General features: G+C 50.7%; 1 protein-coding gene across 9 annotated transcripts in view; it reads right to left on the bottom strand.

Annotated features, from left to right (window-relative positions):
• The window catches only part of NDST1 (N-deacetylase and N-sulfotransferase 1), a 69253-nt gene that overhangs the window by 25062 nt on the left and 24318 nt on the right, over window positions 1-19873 (bottom strand). For 7 of the 9 annotated variants that reach the window (XM_089909557.1, XM_089909556.1, XM_089909559.1 and 4 more), the window contains 3 exons: window positions 13578-14474; window positions 6736-7230; window positions 3794-3881 (listed from right to left, as the gene is read on the bottom strand). In XM_089909557.1, coding sequence (XP_089765683.1) covers window positions 3794-3881; window positions 6736-7230; window positions 13578-14090 — 1096 coding nt within the window. In that variant the 5' untranslated portion in view covers window positions 14091-14474. Of the gene's footprint in view, window positions 1-3793; window positions 3882-6735; window positions 7231-13577; window positions 14475-18894; window position 19873 lie in introns of those variants that run through there. The other 2 variants (XM_089909561.1, XM_089909563.1) reach the window with 2 other exon arrangements.

Below are 19873 nucleotides of genomic sequence, written 5' to 3'. Positions count from 1 at the left end.
AATCAAAAGAAAGCTGGAGTAGCAATACTCATATCAAACAAAATAGACTCTAAAATAAAGACTCTTACAAGAGACAAGGAAGGACACTACATAACGATCAAGGGATCAATCCAAGAAGAAGATATAACAATTGTAAATATATATGCACCCAACATAGGAGCACCTCAATACATAAGGCAAATGCTAACAGCCATAAAAGGGGAAATGAACAGTAACACAATAATAGTGGGGGACTTTTAACACCCCACTAACACCAATGGACAGATGATCCAGACAGAAAATCTACAAGGAAACACAAGCCTTAGACCAGATGAACTTAACTGATATTTAGAGGACATTCCATCTGAAAGGAGCAGAATACACTTTCTTCTCAAGTGCTCATGGAACATTCTCCAGGATAGATCACATCTTGGGCCACAAATCAAGCCTTGGTAAATTTAAGAAAACTGAAATCACATCAAGCATCTTTTCTGACCACAACACTATGAGATTAGAAATTCATAACAGGAAAAAAAACTTTAAAAAACACAAACACATGGAGGCTAAACAATATGTTACTAAACCACCCACGAATCTCTGAAGAAGTCAAAGAGGAAATCAAAAAATACCTAGAGACAAGTGACAATGAAAATACAACAGTCCAAAACCTATGGGATGCAGCAAAAGCTGTTCTAAGAGGGACGTTTACAGCAATACAATCTTACCTCAGGAAACAAGAAAAATCTCTGAATAAAGGTTATTCAGAGATTAATAGGCTAATAAACAACCTAACCTTACACCTAAAGCAACTAGAGAAAGAAGAACAAAGAAAACCCAAAATTAGTAGAAGAAAAGAAACCATAAAGATCAGAGCAGAAATAAATGAAATAGAGACAAAGAAAACAATAGAAAAGATCAATGAAACTAAAAGCTGGTTCTTTAAAAAGATAAACAAAATTGATAAACCTTTTGCCATACTCATCAGGAAAAAAAGGGAGAATTCAAATCCATAAAATTAGAAATGAAAAAGGAGAAGTTACAGTGGACACCACAGAAATACAAAGGATCATAGACAATGATACAGGCAACTATGGGCCAATAAAATACATACAGGCAACTATGGGCCACTAAAATGGACAACCCAGAAGAAATGGAAAAATTCTTAGGGCTTCCCTGGTGGCGCAGTGGTTGAGAGTCTGCCTGCCGATACGGGGGACACGGGTTCATGCCCCGGTCCGGGAAGATCCCACATGCCGCGGAGTGGCTAGGCCCGTGAGCCATGGCCGCTGAGCCTGCGCATCCGGAGCCTGTGCTCCACAACGGGAGAGGCCACAACAGTGAGAGGCCCGCGTACCGCAAAAAAAAAAAAAAAAAAAAAATTCTTAAAAAGCTACAACTTTCCAAGACTGAACCAGGAAGAAATAGAAAATATGAACATACCAATCACAAGTACTGAAATTGAAACAGTGATTAAAAAACTCCCAACCAAAGTCCATGACCAGATGGCTTCACAGGTGAATTCTATCAAACATTTAGAGAAGAGTTAACACCTATCCTTCTGAAACTCTTCCAAAAAATTACACAGGAAGGAATACTCCCAAGCTCTTTCTATGAGGTCACCATCACCCTGATACCAACACCTGGCAAAGATACCACAAAAAAAGAAAATTAAAGGCCAATATCACTGATGAACATAGATGCAAAAATACTCAACAGAATACTAGCAAATCATATCCGGCAACAGATTAAAAGGATCACACACCATGATCAAGGGGATTTATCCCAAGGATGCAAGGATTCTTCTGCAAATCAATCAATGGGATACACCACATTAATAAACTGAAGAATAAAAATCATACGATCATCTCAATAGATGCAGAAAAAGCTTTTGACAAAATTCAACACCTATTTATGATAAAAACTCTCAAGAAAGTAGGCATAGAAGGAACTTACCCCAACATAATAAAGGCCATATATGACAAACCCACAGCTAACATCATTCTCAATGGTGGAAAGCTGAAAGCATTCCCTGTAAGATCAGGAACAAGGCAAGGATGTCCACCATCACCACTTTTATTCAACATGGTTTTTGAAGTCCTAGCTACGGCAATCAGAGAAGAAAAAGAACTAAAAGGAATCCAAATTGGAAAAGAAGTAGTAAACCTGTCACTGTTTGAAGATGACATTATACTATACATAGAATATCCTAAAGATGATACAAGAAAACTACTAGAGCTCATCAATGAATTTGGTAAAGTTGCAGAATACAAAATGAATACAGAGAAATCTCTTACATTACTATACACTAACAACAAAAGATGAGAAAGAGAAATTAATGGGACTTCCCTGGCAGTCCAGTGGTTAAGACTCCGTGCTTCCAATGCAGGGGATGTGGATTCAATCTCTGATGAGGGAACTAAGATCCCACATGCCATGCAGTGCAACCAAAAAAAAGTCTACAAATAATAAATGCTGGAGAGGGTGCAGAGAAAAGGGAACCCTCCTATACTGTTGGTGAGAATGTAAATTAGTACAACCACTATGGAAAACAGTAAGGAGGTTCCTTAAAAAACCAAAAATAGAACTACCATATGATCCAGTAATCCCAGTCCTGGGCATATATCCAGAGAAAACCATAATTTGAAAAGATACACGCACGCCAATGTTCACTGCAGCACTATTTACAACAGCCAAGACACGGAAGCCACCTAAATGTCCATCAACAGACAAATGGATTAAAAAGATGTGGTACATATATACAATGGAATATTACACAGCCATAAAAATGAATGAAACAATGCCATTTGCAGCAACATGGATGGACCTAGAGATTATCATACTAACTAAGCCAGACAGAGAAAGGCAAATATCATATCTCTCATATGTGAAAGCTAATTTTTAAAAAAATGATACAGATGAACTTATTTACAAAACAGAAACAGACTTACAGATATCAAAAATGGTTACCTAACTTATGGTTACCTAAGGGGAAACATGGTGGGGAAGGATAAATCAGGAGCTTGGGATTAACATACACTACCATGTATAAAATAGATAAACAACAAGGACCTACTGAATAGCACAGGGAACTCTACCCAATAGTCTGTGATGAGGGAATTCCCTGGTGGTGCAGTGTTTAGGACTCCACACTTTCACTGCTGAGGGCCTGGGTTCAATCCCTGGTCAGGGAACTAAGATCCCACAAGCCAGGCAGCACAGCCAAAAAAAAAAAGAAAAATTCTGTGATAACCTATGTGAGGAAAGAATCTAAAAAAGAATAAATATACGTATAACTGAATGACTCTGCTGTACACCTGAAACTAACACAACATTGTAAATTAACTATACTCCAATAAAATTAAAAAAAAAAAAGAAAGAAAAACTCGTGACAATGCTCATCTCTGGGGTGGCTGCAGTTATAGGACACTTTCATTTTCTCTGCTACGTATTTCTGTAAAATTCGTAAAATTCAACCAATTCCTTTCTAAGGCTGAAGTAGTACAAAGAATATTAAAAGGTGGTGGTGAGAGGGAGACGAGAGGGAGAAGATGCCCAACCCCCTGAACAGCAGAGTCTGAGGCCCGGGGACAGATGAGTGGGGGCCATCGTGTGTCACTGCTGTCTCCAAATGCCCTCTGCCTGGGGCTGCGACTGCTCTGTGGGCTGTCTGGCTCTGGGAGAGGCCACAGAAGTCAAATGTGGCCCTAAGTGGGCCCATCCGCCCACCTGCTGACCCCATGGCATAGCACTCCGAGGGTCTGGATGTTGAGGGTCCCTGGAAGTTGCTAGTGGGGGCAGAGCCAGGCCCACTTACCTGTGTGGAAGAATTTCCCTGAGTAGCCCAGGTTGAAAGTGAAGTTTGGGATGTGTGTCCGTAGTTCGTTCTGCGTATCAAATAGGGCCTAGGATAGGCAGAGTGGGGAGAAAGGGGTGAGGGGAAGCCAGAAGTTCCCCGCTCCTCCCAGAAGGGTTCAGCTCCTGCAGGACCAACTACAAAGTTGGCAGGGCCCATAGAAAAATGAAAATAGGGACCCTTGCTCAAAGATTGTTGAAAATGTCAAGAAGGAAATAGCAGAGCATTATCTTGAATATGGGCCCCTTCTAAGCATGGGGCCCTGTGTGACTATACAGGTCCCATACCCACGAAGCCAGCCCTGTGCTGCCGCCTCCACCAGGCCTCTGGCAAGACAAGACATAGACTCTAGCCTGGTTCTGCCATGCCCTTGAGAAAGCTATGCAAATTCTCCAGGCCCCAGTTTCCCCAGGTGTGAAATAGGGATAATAATAGCTCCCTCATGGGGCTCTTGGGAGGATTAAATGAGATACTGCATGTAAAACAGCCTGGCATTTTGGTAACTGATGAAAAATAGTGCCATTATCATGTCTATGGTCACTGCCCCTGTGAGCCTCATGTCTTCATCTGTCAAATGTGGGAGATTTCACCTCGTTGGTGACTGCAAGGCTGATGTCAAAGGACCACGACTTTTCCAGAGACGTACTGTGTGCCCAGCAATGCAGTGTTTCCATGCACAGCTCACCCAGTGCTTTGCAAGTCAATGAAGGGATGCTGACACTTGTGAAACAAACATACAGTTGTCCTCTGGAGTCAGGACTCAAAAAAATCCCTACCAGGTATGATGCACAAGCCTGCTAGGAAACCTGTAAGAAGAGCCCGCTATCAGAACACTTTGCAAACAAAAAGTCCTGGCCCTCCTTGGGGCCACCACCGGCATCTTACCAAGGCCATGCACTACCTGGTGGACGCCCATGCTCTAGCTGTGTGGCCTTGGGCCAGTCACTTCACCTCTCTGAGTCTTAGTGTCTGTAAAATGGGATTTAAAACAATACCCACCTCACAGAGCTGCTGTGAGGATCAGATGATGCAATGCACAGAAAGGGCTGAGCACAGAGCCTGGCACTTGCCAAGCCTTGAATAAGCACTGCTGTTGGTATCATTTAAGTTGCACTGTACAGCCCGTACTGTACAAGTTAATGAGGCAACATTCATGTCTCTGCAAGAAAAGCTCAGTTGTAGCCAGTCCTTGGGATTAAAGAAAAAAAAAAACCTGCCCTTTCTGACTCAAAAGGATGTTTAAAGCAAATGGGACCTGGCTGGCATAGAGCTCTACAGTCTGCACTGGGCTGAGTACACTGAAGAGGGCATCTCTTTTGGTATTCTTCTACAGAAAAGGCTCCAAACTGCTAGCATTCCTCTCATTCCAATAATGGGGAAAATAAGAACCAAGAAGGGCAAGCCCAGGGTTCACAGGAGACACAGTGAGCCTGGCAGCCTGATTTCCTCATGGGGTCGACCCTGGACCAGTCTCAAGGACTCATCCTGGACAGGAAGCAAAGACCTAGGTTACAGCAGGAGAGAGCAAGGTTGGGCCACCTGAAGAACGTCCTAAGGAGAAAACAGAGTAAGCTACTTTGCTAGAGGTGGGTCGGGGCATTGCATGACGCCTCAGAGCTGGAAGGCTCAACAGGAGTCGTCTCAAAACTTTCTTTCAATAGGGGAGCCCCTGAGGAAGTGAAATCTCAGGAGCAGACCCAATGGGTAAAGCAGATCAAAGCAACACTGCTCTGTCCCAGAGGTAGAGCCGGGAGGGCTCAGAGCCTGGCATCTGCACATGCCCCCTCACCCCAGCCATCCAGGTCCTTCCCATCCACCCCACCTTGTCATTTCACCGCTGAAGCTCAGACAGTGGAAGGGACTTGCCCAAGTCACCCAGTCAGTTAGGAGCAGATTGGGACTGGAACCCAGGTCTTGACTCCCCAGACAGTGCCTGCTCCTCAGCATCAACTGCTCTGCTCTCCCCTGGAGGTGTACGGAGGAGCAGAGAGTTCACTCTAGACCAAGGCAGGAGGACGATGGACCCCGCCCCCTGCCCCAGCCCAGGGCCTTCCTTCCAGGACCCACGGCCAATCCCAACACCGCACCCACATGGAGGAAAGCATTCCTCTTAATTAAGTCTCTTTTTCAATCCTCCTCCTATCGTCAAAAAGAAGTCTTGGTTTGGTGCTAATACGTTTCTAACTCTCACTAATCTCGTATAAGAGAGGACAGGTCATCAGTAGGCAGCGGTACTTCGCTAGAATTTAATCCTCTGTTTCGTTTTCATTGGATCTATTGTTATGGTTGCCCGCGATTTATGGCAACCGATACTGATTTCCCCATTTACACTAGTGATGTTGTTCCTTTTGCAAACAACTCTGAGTAAAGTAGTGAGTAGATGAAAATGGTCTTAATTTGCAAGCTTCTCTTTTATAGTGATACATGTGTAAAATTTCATGGTTTGCAAAATGCTTTTACGTACAGTTAGTTTAGTTTGGTAAACATTTTTTGAATTAAACACATGCCTTTCACTATCTATACAGACCGCAGTTAAAGTATGCCTTGTATATGATTCACACTCTAATTCTTGTTTTAGGAGTTTTGTAGGAGCTTTGGTACTGACACAAACATTTTTGAGAGTTAAAAATCATGTCTGGATTAAGAGGTAGGTACTCTGCACAGCTACCATCTCTCCGTAGTTATATTCTTGAGCTCCATATAACCAGAGGCAAAATTCCTGTATATTCAATACTTCAAATAATTTTAAATGGCACTTGCTTCTAATAAGACAATAAAACCAAGTGGCCAAGGGAGGGGGACTGACAGCACAGAGGAGGTGCAGACAGCAAAGTCACGATGGGGACAGTAAGGTCTGAAGGTGGCGAGGCCCACCCTACACGGTCTGGCGCCCCCAGCCATACCTTCACGTCCTCCACCTTCATGCGCGTGCCCTCCTTGCCCACAAAGATGTCGTCAATGTCCACCAGGATGTAGCGGTCCAGAGGCAGCGAGAGGCGCTTGCCTGTGAGGAAGGCCACGGCGTCGACGAAGACAAGCTTGTGCAGCCAGAAGTTGAGGTTGTTGCCGAACAGCACACGCTGGATTCCGTCGTGGAGGCCCAGGTCCTGGACCACAGTGGCATGCAGCGCGGCATGAAGGCCGGCATCCGCGCCCAGGTGCGGGATGGACTCGGACGACCGCGTCTTGGCCAGGAGCACAGGCTCGTAGGTGGAATGGTTCGACTGGAATACGGTCCAGTCCTCGCCGGGCAGCACACCCTTCTCCACCTCGCTGGGCCGCGTCACGTACAGCAGCGGGGACTTGGGGTTGATGCTGCAGTCCTTCAGGCCGAGGTTGGAGTGCAGGAACAGGGGGAAACCTTTGAGCTGCGCGCTCAGCAGGCTGTTCTCATTGGCCTGCAGCCGGGTGGGGTGGGGCGGGGCGGGGCGGGGGAAGAGAGCCGTCAGAACCACAGCCCCAAGAGACCACGGAGTATCAGTTGTGGACTCATGACAGTCATGTCAACAGTACTCACTAACATTCACAGAGGGCTCGTCACATTCCTGATCCTGTGCTGACCTAGCGGTGCAAACCCCGCTCTGCCTGTCATCGTAACATACCAGCTAACACACATGCCGTGCTCACCAAAGCCAGGAACCAAGCTCGTGCACTTCACATGAAGGGGTGCCGTAATCCTCACAGTGACCCCACGATGGAGGCATCACTGCCATTCCCATTATACAGACAAGGAGACTAGGCCCAGAAAGGCTAAGTAACTTGTCCAAAATCACACACATGAAAGTCTAGCAGTGCAGAGCATGGATTCTGCCACCAGACTGCGTGGCCTTGGGCAAGTCAGGTAACCTCCCCGCGCCTCAGTTTCCTCTGCTGTAAAACATGGCCAAGAATGGTAAATCCCTCAAGGGGTGATGGGGGAGGCTGAGCGTTGGCTCCCGCAAAGTGCTTAGAACAGGGCCAGCGGCATCGCCCATTGCTCGTGCAGTCCTCACATCAGCCTCAGGAGGAGGGTTCCTCTGTCATCCCCGCTTCACAGACGAGGATACCCAGGCTCTGAGGGCGGTGCTGCCCTGAGTTGCACCGTGGTCAGGACGAGCCACACCTCACAGCCAGATGGCTGACCCCTGAGCCCACACACCTGACCACCAGGCTCCCCTGCCTGGGGTTTCCAAGCTGGCTTTTGTCACAATCCTTTCTTCAGGAGAAATCCTGGGCGGATGCCAACAGAGAAGAGATCAAAGACGAGGTATCTTCTGGGAGTGCAGGAGCAGACACTCTGCCCACTGTGCTCCCAACCCCCATGTGCCCCCAGCACTCCCAAGGCTACGTCCCAGAGGAGCCCAGCTCCCTGTGCCTCCCTCTCCTCCCAGGACCCGCTGCTGTCAGCTCCCTGGGAACCTGCAGGCAGTACCCACAGCACCCCCTTTTCCTCTTCCCTAGACTCACAGCCCCTGCTCCTTATCCCTCACCCTCCCAGCCACCTGCCTCTGGATACAGTACAATTTGTCCTTGTCCCTGTGCCAACTCCTTTTGGTCTTCTTGGCCTGACAAACTGCTCATCCTTCAAAACCCCATGCATCAGGACTTCCCTGGTGGCACAGTGGTTAAGAATCCACCTGCCAATGCAGGGGACACAGGTTTGAGCCCTGGTCCGGGAAGATCCCACATGCCACGGAGCAACTAAGCCCGTGCGCCACAACTACCGAGCCTGCGCTCTAGAGCCCGCATGCCACAACTACTGAAGCTTGAGCACCTAGAGCCTATGCTGTGCAAAAAGAGAAGCCACGGCAATGAGAAGCCCGCGCATCGCAATGCAGATTAGCCCCCGCCCAAGCCCACATGCAGCAACGAAGACCCAACGCAGCAAGAAAGGAAGGAAGGAAGGAGGGAGGGAGGGAGGGAGGGAGGGAGGGAGGGAGGGAGGGAGGAAGGGAGGAAGGAAGGAAGGAAGGAAGGAAGGAAGGAAGGAAACATGCATCTACCCTCTTCTCTTCATTGGCCTCCCTGGGGCATTAAAGCCTCAGCTGTAGCACTTCTCACCCTGGCTGCTTCGTTATATGTTCAGAGTCTCCCCCACCAGTCTGCACCCTCTCAAGGGCAAGTACTATGTGACTTCCACCTTGGATCCCTGGTGCCAGCACAGGCTTGACACCCAGTGGGAGCAAACGCATATCGGATGAGTAACTGGATTTTTAAAAAGAAAGAAGAACAGACAGATCCCAAATACCTGGCACATGACAGCTTTTCATTACGGGTTTCATTGTTTATCCCACAATTGTTCACTATGCCAGGCACTGTGTTAAGTAACAGGGATACAGTGAGAAAAACAGACATGGCTCCTGCCCTCGTGAACTGTAAAGGCGAGCAGAGAAGAGAGAGAGTAATCAATATAGCAGAAATATACGCAAACTTCAATGTGACACATGCTACACAGAGGAGGTTCATAGTCCTAGAAGAGTAGATAACTGGGCATAGTCAGCTGGCTCAAGAGAGGCTTCCTGGAGAAAGGGACTAAGTAAGCATCAACTAGGGGAGAGGTGGGAGCCAAGTTCAAAGAACAGCAAGTGCAAAGGCCCTGAGGTTGGAGAGAGCTCAGCACAGTCAAGGAATATCAAGAGGCCAGCAGAGTGATCAAGAGGGAGGAGAGGAGATGAGGCAGAAAGGTCAGCTGGGACCAGACCTGCAGGACCCTAGAGGCTTGAAGTGGCAGTGGGAAGCCATCAAAGACTCCACCAAAGGGTTTTGAACAGAGGGATGACAGGTTCCAATTTGCATGTTAAAAAGATCCATCTGGCCACTGTGTGAAGAATGAGTGGGGTGGGATGAATCAAGAGTGGACAAAGGGCAGCAAATGAGGTTGGAGAGGCAGGCACAGTGGTACACAGGGCCACCCTGGAGAGCTCACCACGTGAGCACTGAACAAGGACACTCAGCTGAGGGCTGAGCCCTGGGCCTCAAGTAGAGCGACATCTGCCCAGGGTGCCTTTTAGTAATAACCTTCATGCAGAAGTGCTTTTTTCTAATTCCCACGAAGGCTCTGCAGGGCCCTTGCCTCGTAAACGGAGATAAAGGGCATGCATTTGACTCTCCACACACCAGGAGTACCTGCCAACTCCCACCCTGTCCTGAGCCAGCCTCTGTCTGGTGTTGACAGCCCCAAACTGAGAGGCCCCTCCCTCAGCCCCCCGGCTCCCCAAGACCACTAAGCCAGCACTGGGGACAAAGGCAGTGGGGGCCAGCGACATTTCAGGCCCTGTCCATCACCTGCTGTGGCCTGGGAGGCCACACTGGATCACAGGCACTGAGGGATCCCATTTCAAAGCCCCGACTCTGAGCTGACTGCCAGGCGCTGGCAGCTCAGCCAGCTGCCCAGCTGGGAGGCATCAAGGAAGGGAGAAAGCCAAGTTGCCGACTGTCCACCCCAGTCCGCAGTGAAAGCAACCATCTGGGGAAGGGAATGGAGAGTAAGCCTCAGCATCGCAGAGACTGACCCCCACTGCGGGCCTCGCCCCATGGGAGGGGAATCCCTCCTGTTGTTCGGCGCTGGGGACCCACGCAGGAGACACCAAATCTTCCAGTGGGGTCATCAGGCAGAGGAAGGAAGAGCCCTGACCAGGGAATGGGAGACCTAGTACAGACTTAGGTAGTAATTGACTGCATGACCTTGAGAACCTTGGGGTCCCCAAGGTGCTACCTCTCAGGGCCTCACGTCCCACATCCGTCGGTCAGTTTGCTCCAACGCGCTCACCCGTGGTTGGCTTAGAAGGGCTGAGCGTGGTGGTCGAATCCTGGCTCTGACTTATTAGCTGTGTTGGTCTAGAGAGCCACGTAACTTTCTGAGCCTTGAGTCCTCACCTGAAAATAAAGTGCCCACTTCACAGCGTAGCTGTGAGAGTTACATACGATAAGGTCTGCAAAGCAATGAGCTCAGGGTCTAGCATGTAGCAAGTGTGCAATCAAGCATCAGTGGCCCTTGTCAGGCCTCTACCAGGATGTGCTCAACCCCGGGGCACCTGGAGCTGCAAGGCTGAGACAGGAAATGGGGCTACTGATGAAGACCCGCTCCCACCCTCAGGGTCCTCAGGGGCACATGCTGGCCAAGCCACAAGACAGATAAAGAGCTACCACCAGCTATGTGTGCTGAGGTGAGATGACAAGGCATGCCAGCTGCCATTTATTGGGTGGCTCTGGGTACCAGGCACTGGGCTAATGCTTCCCATCCACTGTCCCATCTTCAACATGGCACAGTGAGGTGGTGCTGTGATTGGCCCCCACTTCACAGATGGGTTGACTATCCTGCCCAAGGTCACTCTGCCTAGAAGTGACAGAATGAGTTGAACCAGAGTCTGGACTTTTCAGCCCCTGCTCTCCCACTGACCTGGGAATCCAGTGCCAGTGGGCATTGGAAAGTGAGCGTCTCCAGATCCCTGGAGTCCCAAGCCCGATGCACAGCATTGAAGCAGGCCTTGCAGAAGAGCAGAAGGATGCAGCTTGACCACCAGATGGCTCCCGTTAGAGCAGAAAGTCACAGGCCCCTGATCAAAACCAAGGAGGGGTCTCGTCTTACACAGCAGGGTAGGAAGAGCATGGAGACCTGGAATTGCCACTGACCCCACAGGGAGACTCTGAGCACCTCCCTGCCCCTCCTTGGGCCTCGTGTTCACCTTCTGTAGAGCAAGGAACTGGGGCCTGATAGGATCCAAGCTATGGTGTACCGACTGTGCCCAATGACCACAGCCCACTACTTGGTCCCCACAGACTGTGGGAGCTCTGTGCACCAGTTGTGGCCTCTGATGCAAATTCTACTAAATAGAATAAATGGTATTTGAAGTTCCTGGACTCATCCCACAGTGTAAGGAATAAAGCCTCTGGAGCCAGACCACCTGGGTTCAAACCCTAGGTCTGTGCTTATTAGAGGTGAGAGTGTGGGCACATTGCTTCACCCCTCTTTGCCTCAGTTTCCTTCTCTCTTAAATCAGATGACATCCACCTGGCTTGGAGGATGGTTTATGAGGGTCAAATGTGTTAATTCACATAAAGCACGTAGGACGTGCGTGGCACTGGGTGAGCACTCGGCAAGTGTCAGCCATTGTGATGTGTTTCAGGCCTGGGGCTCTGAATCAAGCCTAATGAAGTTCATGGCAGGAAAGGGAACAGAGTCCAGGAGCAAAGGGAAACAGACAATGAAGCTGTCTGACGCTATGCCACTACCCAGCCATAAACCGGGCCAGCGTTTCCCAGACAGTGAGCCATGAAATAAAGGGTTTTGTCATTAAGCCAGCTGGGGAACAAATCTCACCAGGTTGCTCTACTGCAGGACTTCTAAGGGCCTTCAATTTCTTGGCCCACAAAACCTGTTTTAGTGGCAGAGCAACCCGATCCATTAGTGCATGAAAGAACACAGCCGTGAGAAACCCTCAGCTAGACCAGGCTCCTCCCAGCACAGAGCACGGGTCCAGGGCGAGGCTGTGCCGCCAACGCCTGGGGACGAACGAGCAGCCATTGGTGGACACGGCCCACTTCTGACCCATCTCCTGCTCCTCTCCCCACTCACGCCAAGCAAGAGCCGGCCTTGGGACCCATGTGTTTACTGTCCCCTCTGCCTGGAAGGCCCTTTGCACAGAGAGCCACGGGCTCCTCTCACTCCCTTCTGCTCACTTTATCAAAGATGACAGCACTGGTAATGCATTCTATCAAAACCAGCACCAACTGCCCATATCCATCACCCAGTGCCCTTCCCCGCTTTCTTTTTTTTTTTTGTACTTATCACCACCTGTCACATGGTATGTTTATTTGTTCACTGTCTAGTCACCCACTGCACTGAAATGTCCACAGCACCACAGCCGGGACTTTGCACACTTCGATAACCACTGTGTCCCCAGTGCCTAGCGAAGGACCTGGAACATGGTAAGCACTCAGTATTTGCTGAATGATGGAACAAACACCCCCGAGCACCCAACTACAGTCCCAACCACCCAGCTTGCGCGTCAGAGTTCTCTGACCAGAGCCTCTGGATCCCCCATCCAGCTGTTCACAACCTCCTCCCCAAGGACAGCTCCTCCACGACACTTTCAGCAAGGGCTATGGTCCTAGCAGTTGCTCTGGGTACCCCGCGGAGCCCAGAGCAGCTCACCGGTCCACTGGGATTTCTTTCTCCTCTTTCTTCCAACGCAAAATGGCTCTGGTTCAAGAGGTACATAAACTCCACACCCCTCCACAGCCAAGAGGAAAGGGCGCAGGACCCAGAGCCCCCAACTGTCTAAGTCTGGGTTCAGACCCTGGCTCTCCCACTTACTGGCTACATGGCCTCCTGTGACCTAACTTAATCCTCCTGAGCCTTGGTTTGCCCATCTGCAAAACAGGGACACACCTCATCCATTGGGAGGACTGCCATGAAAGGTTTTGAGGGACCCAGCAGAGCGTATGCTCTCCTCCCTTGCACCCATCCCTGGGGCCTCCCTTAGGCACGAGCCTGCTGTGTGCCGGGCCCCATGCGTGGAAGGCAATGCCCCTGTCGTGTGCTTCCAATGAAAGCTAATACTTAAAAAGTACCTACTAGACGCCAGGCACTCCAAGTGCCTTACCTACACTCACCCACTTACCTTTCATGACAACCTAGGAGGAGGTGTTACCATTACACCCATTTTACAGGTGAGGAGAGTCAGACACCCAGTTAGCAAGTGTGGGGATAAGAATCAAACGCAGCTGGAGCTCTCCACAGCTCGGGGACCCGCTCCCCACGTACCTTGAAGAAGCCGATGATGCCCACGCCGTAGGCCACGCAATACTTGTCCAGCAGCTCCCTGTTCCAGGCATCCAGGTTGACGTACTTGAGGATGTTCTCATAGATGATGAGGGCGAAGCGGCCGCGGCCCTTGTCGGTGAGTGTGGGCATGTCACCCTTGCCCGGTGCAATCTCTGTGCGGTACTTGAAGCGGCTAGACTCCAGGATGGCCACCACCTCCTGGCCCAGCTGGGAGTAGAGGCTCTCCACGAACACCAGCACCAACGGGTCCGTGCGGGAAGGGGCAGCCACCTGTATGGGCTTGAGTGGCAGCAGGCGGCTGGGGGCCACGGGCGGCGGGTCCCCGCAGTCAGGCTCGGGGGCGTCCACCGAGGGCTCCAGGCCCCGCTTCCAGCCATATAGGTAGTAGGCCGAGACAAAAACGCTGAACAGGCAGAAGGCGAACAGCAGGAAAAGTACAGCCTGTGGGGACATGTGCCGACACAGCCTGCGGAGGCGCGCCAGGGCGGGCATCCTGGCCCCCGAGACCTCGGCCACCGGGGGCCCGGCCGCCCCGGCTGCCCCAAGGCCCCACGCAGGAGAAGACTCCCAAGTTGTCCACCGACCAACAAGTTCACAGAGACTCAACGAGCAAGGCCCGAAGTGGGCAGTGGCAGTGGAGGATCTGGGCCCCGGCCCTTCCTCCCAGCCAGGGGTGCAGTCCGCGGCTGGTTGCGCTCCTTCCTTCCTCCGCGCCCCTTTATGTCACCATGGCAAACCCCCACGTGGTCCTGTGCACAGCAGAAGTGCCCCAGGGCGTTAGGGCCTCCTGGGGGGGCTGGGCAGTGGGCTGAAGGATGCTGGGCATGCCTGGGGGTGCCGCATGCCGCTCGCTCGGTGGGGCCCCCGGGGCTAAGGCTGTGGAGAGAGGAGGAGAGTCAGAAGGCGGAAAGTCAGAGTGTGGGCTCCGGGGGTCCGCTGACTGTGGACCCACAGGTCCTGACCTCGCGGTGGGCCCAGATTCAATGACAGCTACCCAACCTGAGTTCATGATTTGGGGCAAGCCTGTCAATCTCTCTGAGCCTCAGCCTCCCCATTTGTTGACAACAGTACCTGCCTCACAAGAGGCTGGGAGATTACATCCAGTAATATGTATAAATCACACTGGGCAGTACCTAGCATATGATGTCTACAATAATAGTTGCTATTTATCATAATGATCAGTCCAAGACTAAACCAAGAAAACTCCAGAAGCAGGAAGGACAAAGTGAGACAATAAACATTTGCAAGGCCTAGGAGCTAGAGGTGGAATTCTAAATCACGACCCAACACCACGTTCTCACCATCTTCCCCTCACTTCCCCACGTGCTTCCCCACCCATTTCTCTGAATGCACCCAGCAGCCCCATCTGACAGACGAAAAGACTAAGGCTCAGGCTAGGATTCAAGCTCAGGGCTGTGAGGCATCAGCAGCTTGGCTGTGCTAGGAGCCCCGCTCAAACACCAGTGGTCTCATCTGGAAAGCACTACCCCTGCAGCAGCGGGGTGGGGCCAAGGGATAAGTGAGTAAACCTGTCAGAGGAGCCCAGCATAAGCAACACTCAAGAAATCGCAGCTGTCGCTACCTGCCCCTTAATGCAACAGGCATCTCTCATCCTCAGGGTACGTGCCCACAGTGGCACAAGGACAGCAGGCGACTGAACCCCCCAACCTGAGGATCCCAAGTTGCCCAACATCCTCACCCAAACAGCGCCCCCCCATACCACGGTCCTCCAGTCTCCCTTTAACATGAGTGGGGGCAGCCGCTGAAAGCTGGCAGAAGAGCTCCCCTGGAGATGGGAGACGGGGACAAGGACAGAAGGTATGAGGGACTGGGCTGCTGCCAGGGAGGGAATGTGAGCCTCAGACCCAGAATCGGGGTTGGGGGGAAGATCTTCAATATCCCTCCCAGCCCAAGACTATATGGTATGCTTAGCGTGGATACAGTATACTAGAGACCCTACGATTGTACTTCTAGGAACTTATCCTACAGGGAGTAATTGCAGAAGTGTGTCAAGATTTCCCCACAAGAATACGAATCCCAGTGCTGTTTATAACAGCAACGGATGTTTATAATAGCAAATGCCCAACCATAGGGGATTGTCTTTAGCAATTATAATGCAAGCATGTGATGGAATCCCAGGCAGCCATTTACAATATGTTGAAGGAGGACATTTACTGACATAGAAATATAAGTACCAGGACTTCCCTGGTGGCGCAGTGGTTAAGAAGCTGCCTGCCAATGCAGGGGACATGGGTTCGAGCCCTGGTCCAGGAAGATCCCACATGCCGCGCAGAGCAACTAAGCCCGTGAGCCACAGCTACCGAGCCCATGCGCCACAACTACTGAAGCCTGCGCGCCTAGAGCCCACGCTCCGCAACAAGAGAAGTCACTGCAATGAGAAGCCCGCGCACCGCTAAGAAGAGTAGCCCCCGCTCACCGCAACCAGAGAAAGCCTGCACGGAGCAACGAAGACCCAATGCAGCCAAAAATTAAAAAAAAAAAAAAAAGAAATATAATTACCATATATATTGTTAAAGTGGAAAACATTTATAAGACCGTATGCATGGTCATATTTTTGTGAAAAATTTTATGCATAAGCCAGAAACTGGTACGAATCCAAAAAACAAAACAAAAATGGTAACAATTGTCTCTGGTTTTTATTTGCCTTTGTTTCCTAAATTTTCTACAATAATCATTTATTATTTTTGTGAATATAAGAAAACAAATGTTTTTAAAAGATGTGCTCAGAAGCAAGAGGCAGGGGTGTGAAATGAGGACATGTCTTGGACATCGGGTCTGCTCCCAGTTCTGCCGTAACGTGCTGTGTGACCCCAGGCACACCCTGCCCCTTTCTGGGCTTCTCGCCTGTTAGAGAGGGGCCTGGGCCAGATGCTGTCTGGGGGCTCTTCCACCTCTGATGTTCTACAATTCAGTCTCTACTATGTGCCAGCATCACAGGGAAGCTGGGGCAGCCAAGAAAACAAGCACCTACAATGCAGGGAGTGTGACAGGGGAAGGGAGGGTATTTGAGAGAACTGAGGGGCACTTAATCCCCCTGCAGGAGGAAGGGGGAGGACAACGGAAGGCTTCTTGGAGGAAGTGGTAGCTGAACTGGCCAGAAGACCAAGTAAGGGTTGACCAGGGGTAGGAACAGTGAGGGACACATACACAGCTTGGAGCTAAGGCAGTAGGCAGAGCTTTCCAGGGAGTCCCTGCAATTCCACCTGAGAGCAGGGCCAGAAGGGGCAGGCTTCCTGGGTAGAGCCACAAGAGCTGAGGTGACTGGCCCTGCAATTATTCCCAAAGGGCACCCATGTCCCACTTCCCATTGATAAGGGCAGCCCTCTGCCCTGCAGCCACAGCGAGCCCCACCCCTTGGCCCGGGGCCAGGGCAGGAGCGCAGTGGGTGCCTCGAAGGTGCCCTGCCTGCTGCCTGGGGGCACCTGCCTACTCGGGCCACCTAGCCCCACATCCCCTGCAGGCCTGGGCACTGCGGGTCTCTGGCCTTCGGTCTATTGCATTAACAGCATTTCCACATGTGTGCTAATGACGACACAACCAGCAGTCTCAGGCATCTCGGGGTCACAGACCCCTGCGTGAATCTGACAACATTTCTCCATAAAAAATATGCACATATGCTAGAAAATGTTTTAACAATTTCAGAGTCCAAACCCCGTGTCCCCTACCCCATCCATGGACCTAAAGCCCTAGTTAGTAGAGCCTAAGGATTACGTGGGCAGACTAGAGCCAGGCAGCTTCGTTCAAACCCAAGCCCTACCACCCAGTAATTTTGTAATCTTGGGCAAGTTGTTTAACTTCTCAGTGCCCCCAGCCTCCTAATCTGTAAAATGGGAAAACTTGACATACTTCCCAAAGTTGTGAAAATTAAATGAGTGGATACATAGGAGGTGCCATGCCTGGCACACAGTGCTGAGCAAGGGTCAGCCACTGTTTTCATGCACTCCTGTTGCCTATTTAACATACTCACGATGTGGGTAACACCTGAGCGCACAAAGCACCATCAAGTTCCGTGCTCTCTCTCTCTCAAGTCTCTAACAGCCCTTGGAATCCCAAATCCCCATTTTGAGAAGCCGTGTCTTGCCCGGGAGCTGGATGGATGAGCAGAGGCCAGGTAGAGGCCAGCAGGCTAGGGAGAAGGCCATGCAAAGCCCAGGCCCGAGAGAGGGTAAAGGGAGAAAGAGAGTGGGCCAACTGGCCCCCATCCCCAGAGAAGGCCGAATACCCTGGCAAAGTGCCGACCACCAGTGAGCTGGCAACGGGGGCCTCCAGCACTGGCCCCACTGCAACCCCTCAAAGGCCTGGCACCAGCCATTCAAGGCCCTCCGTGCCCGCCTGAATTCCTGTACCCCTGTAGCTCAAGGAATGGCAAACTGTGGGTTTCTAACCCCTCTGCAGCCACCCAGGCCTCAAGGACAGCTGGGGGGCTGAGGCCTCAACACCTCCCTCCCGCCCTGGGCCTGCCTGGGCCTTGCCGACATCACCAGCCGTTTTCCTAAACTCCAGCCTCGCCCAACCAGTCACCAATCTTGGTCATGCATCTAAGCCTTTGCTAATGAAGTTCCCATTGCTTGGAATGCCTCCCCCTACCCCTTGGGACACTTACTCATCCTTCAAGACCCTAGTTCCAATGTCATCACCTCTCTGAAGTCATCTCCACCCATCACCCCATTTCCCACCCCCATGTCCCATTCCTTAGGCTCCCACCCCATCCCTAAGCTATAGCATGGAAGCTGAAAACCAGGAGCCTCAAGCTAAAACAGGATGCAGCATTCTTGTTCCTTGACAGCATTTTTCTTTGAGATTAGCTATCAACATCTTAAAATCAGGAGATTTCATAGAAAAGTCAGAACTTCCGACTTCTTTAAAAAGAGTACATTTTAGGGACTTCCCTGGCAGTCCAGTGGTTAAGACTCCGAGCTTCCACTGCAGAGGCACGGGTTCGATCCCCGGTCAGGGAACAAAGCTCCCGCATGCAGCACAGCATGGCCAAAAAAATAAAATAAAATAAAATACATAAAATTTAAAAAAGAAATATAAAAAGAGCACATTTTGGTGACACACGCCCACTGGCCACCATCAGCTGACGCTATAAAGCGCCGGCCTCAGATGGGTTAACACAGTCCCATAAGCAACCTCCCTCTCTCATTTGGCTTCCTGCCCAGCCCCTGAGCACATCTGAGTGTGTGGTCCATGCAGAGCAGACTTGGGGCATTTCTACACACGGCTCTGTGCCCTGGAACCTGCAGATCACGGGGCAGAACCAGGATATACTGACCTGTGCATGGGCAGGCCCTGCCTGGTACCTGGCACACAGAGGGCTTCCCCACATGCCTGGGTGCCCCAAAGGGCAGGGACAAGTCTGATTCATTGTGGAAGCTCCCATCACTTTTCCCAGCAATGGTCCTTACTGAATACTCAGGATATAAATGATGAGCAGCTGTTATTATTCCCAGTTTACAGATAAGGAGACCGAGGCCCAAGGTGAAGTGACTTTCAGTCCTCCATGAAGCCCAGGTGTTTCTATAATAAAAATAATAGCAATAATACCATTATAATTATCATCATTGTTATTTTTAACTGCGTTTACCCTGAGCCAGGCACTGTGCTGAGCACTTTTACACACTTTCTCTCAATTAATCCTTACAACTAGTACTGTCATTATTCACACTTACAGTCGCAGAAAATAAGGCTCAGAGATGCTAAGTCACTTGCCCAAAACCATACAGCTAGTCAGTGACAGAGCTGAAATTTGAACCCAGACCCCATGAAATGGTGATGGACCCAGAGCCCATAGGGGAATCTTGGCAGGGACAGGGGAAAGCATGAGGGGGCCTCAGCTACCAAGGCCTCCAGCCCTCAGCCAGGCTTCCACTGTGCTCTCCCAGCCCTAGGCCTAGCTTTCCCTGCCAAGGTGCTGGGGATAATGAATGAGATGCTCTGGTTGTCATGGAGATGCCATGGCAACACTGCACTTTCGGGAAATACCACGGTAACTGTGGCCACTGCTCTGGAGTTGAAAGTCATTCACAACCCCACCCATCACTCCAAAATGCTCTGGTGCCCCCACAATCCTCTCTAGGACCCAAAGGAAAAGGAGGCAGAGGTACAAGGGACTTCTTGGAGACCAAGCTGTCTAGAGAGCAGGACTGGGGAGGAGGTCCAGCTCTGCCATGGATAGACAGGTGGGCTCCAGGAATGAGACCAAGAGCTCCCTGTGCCTTTTATGGTAAAATGCACTTAACAACCCAACTCCC

The sequence above is a fragment of the Delphinapterus leucas genome, chromosome 3 (genome assembly GCF_059928025.1).
Source record: "Delphinapterus leucas isolate spDelLeu-1000000601 "Yukka" chromosome 3, BTC_Dleu_Yukka2, whole genome shotgun sequence".
Lineage (NCBI taxonomy): Eukaryota > Metazoa > Chordata > Mammalia > Artiodactyla > Monodontidae > Delphinapterus > Delphinapterus leucas.
Note: the sequence above shows the minus strand (reverse complement) of the source record. Positions and strands in the feature narration are given on the sequence as shown.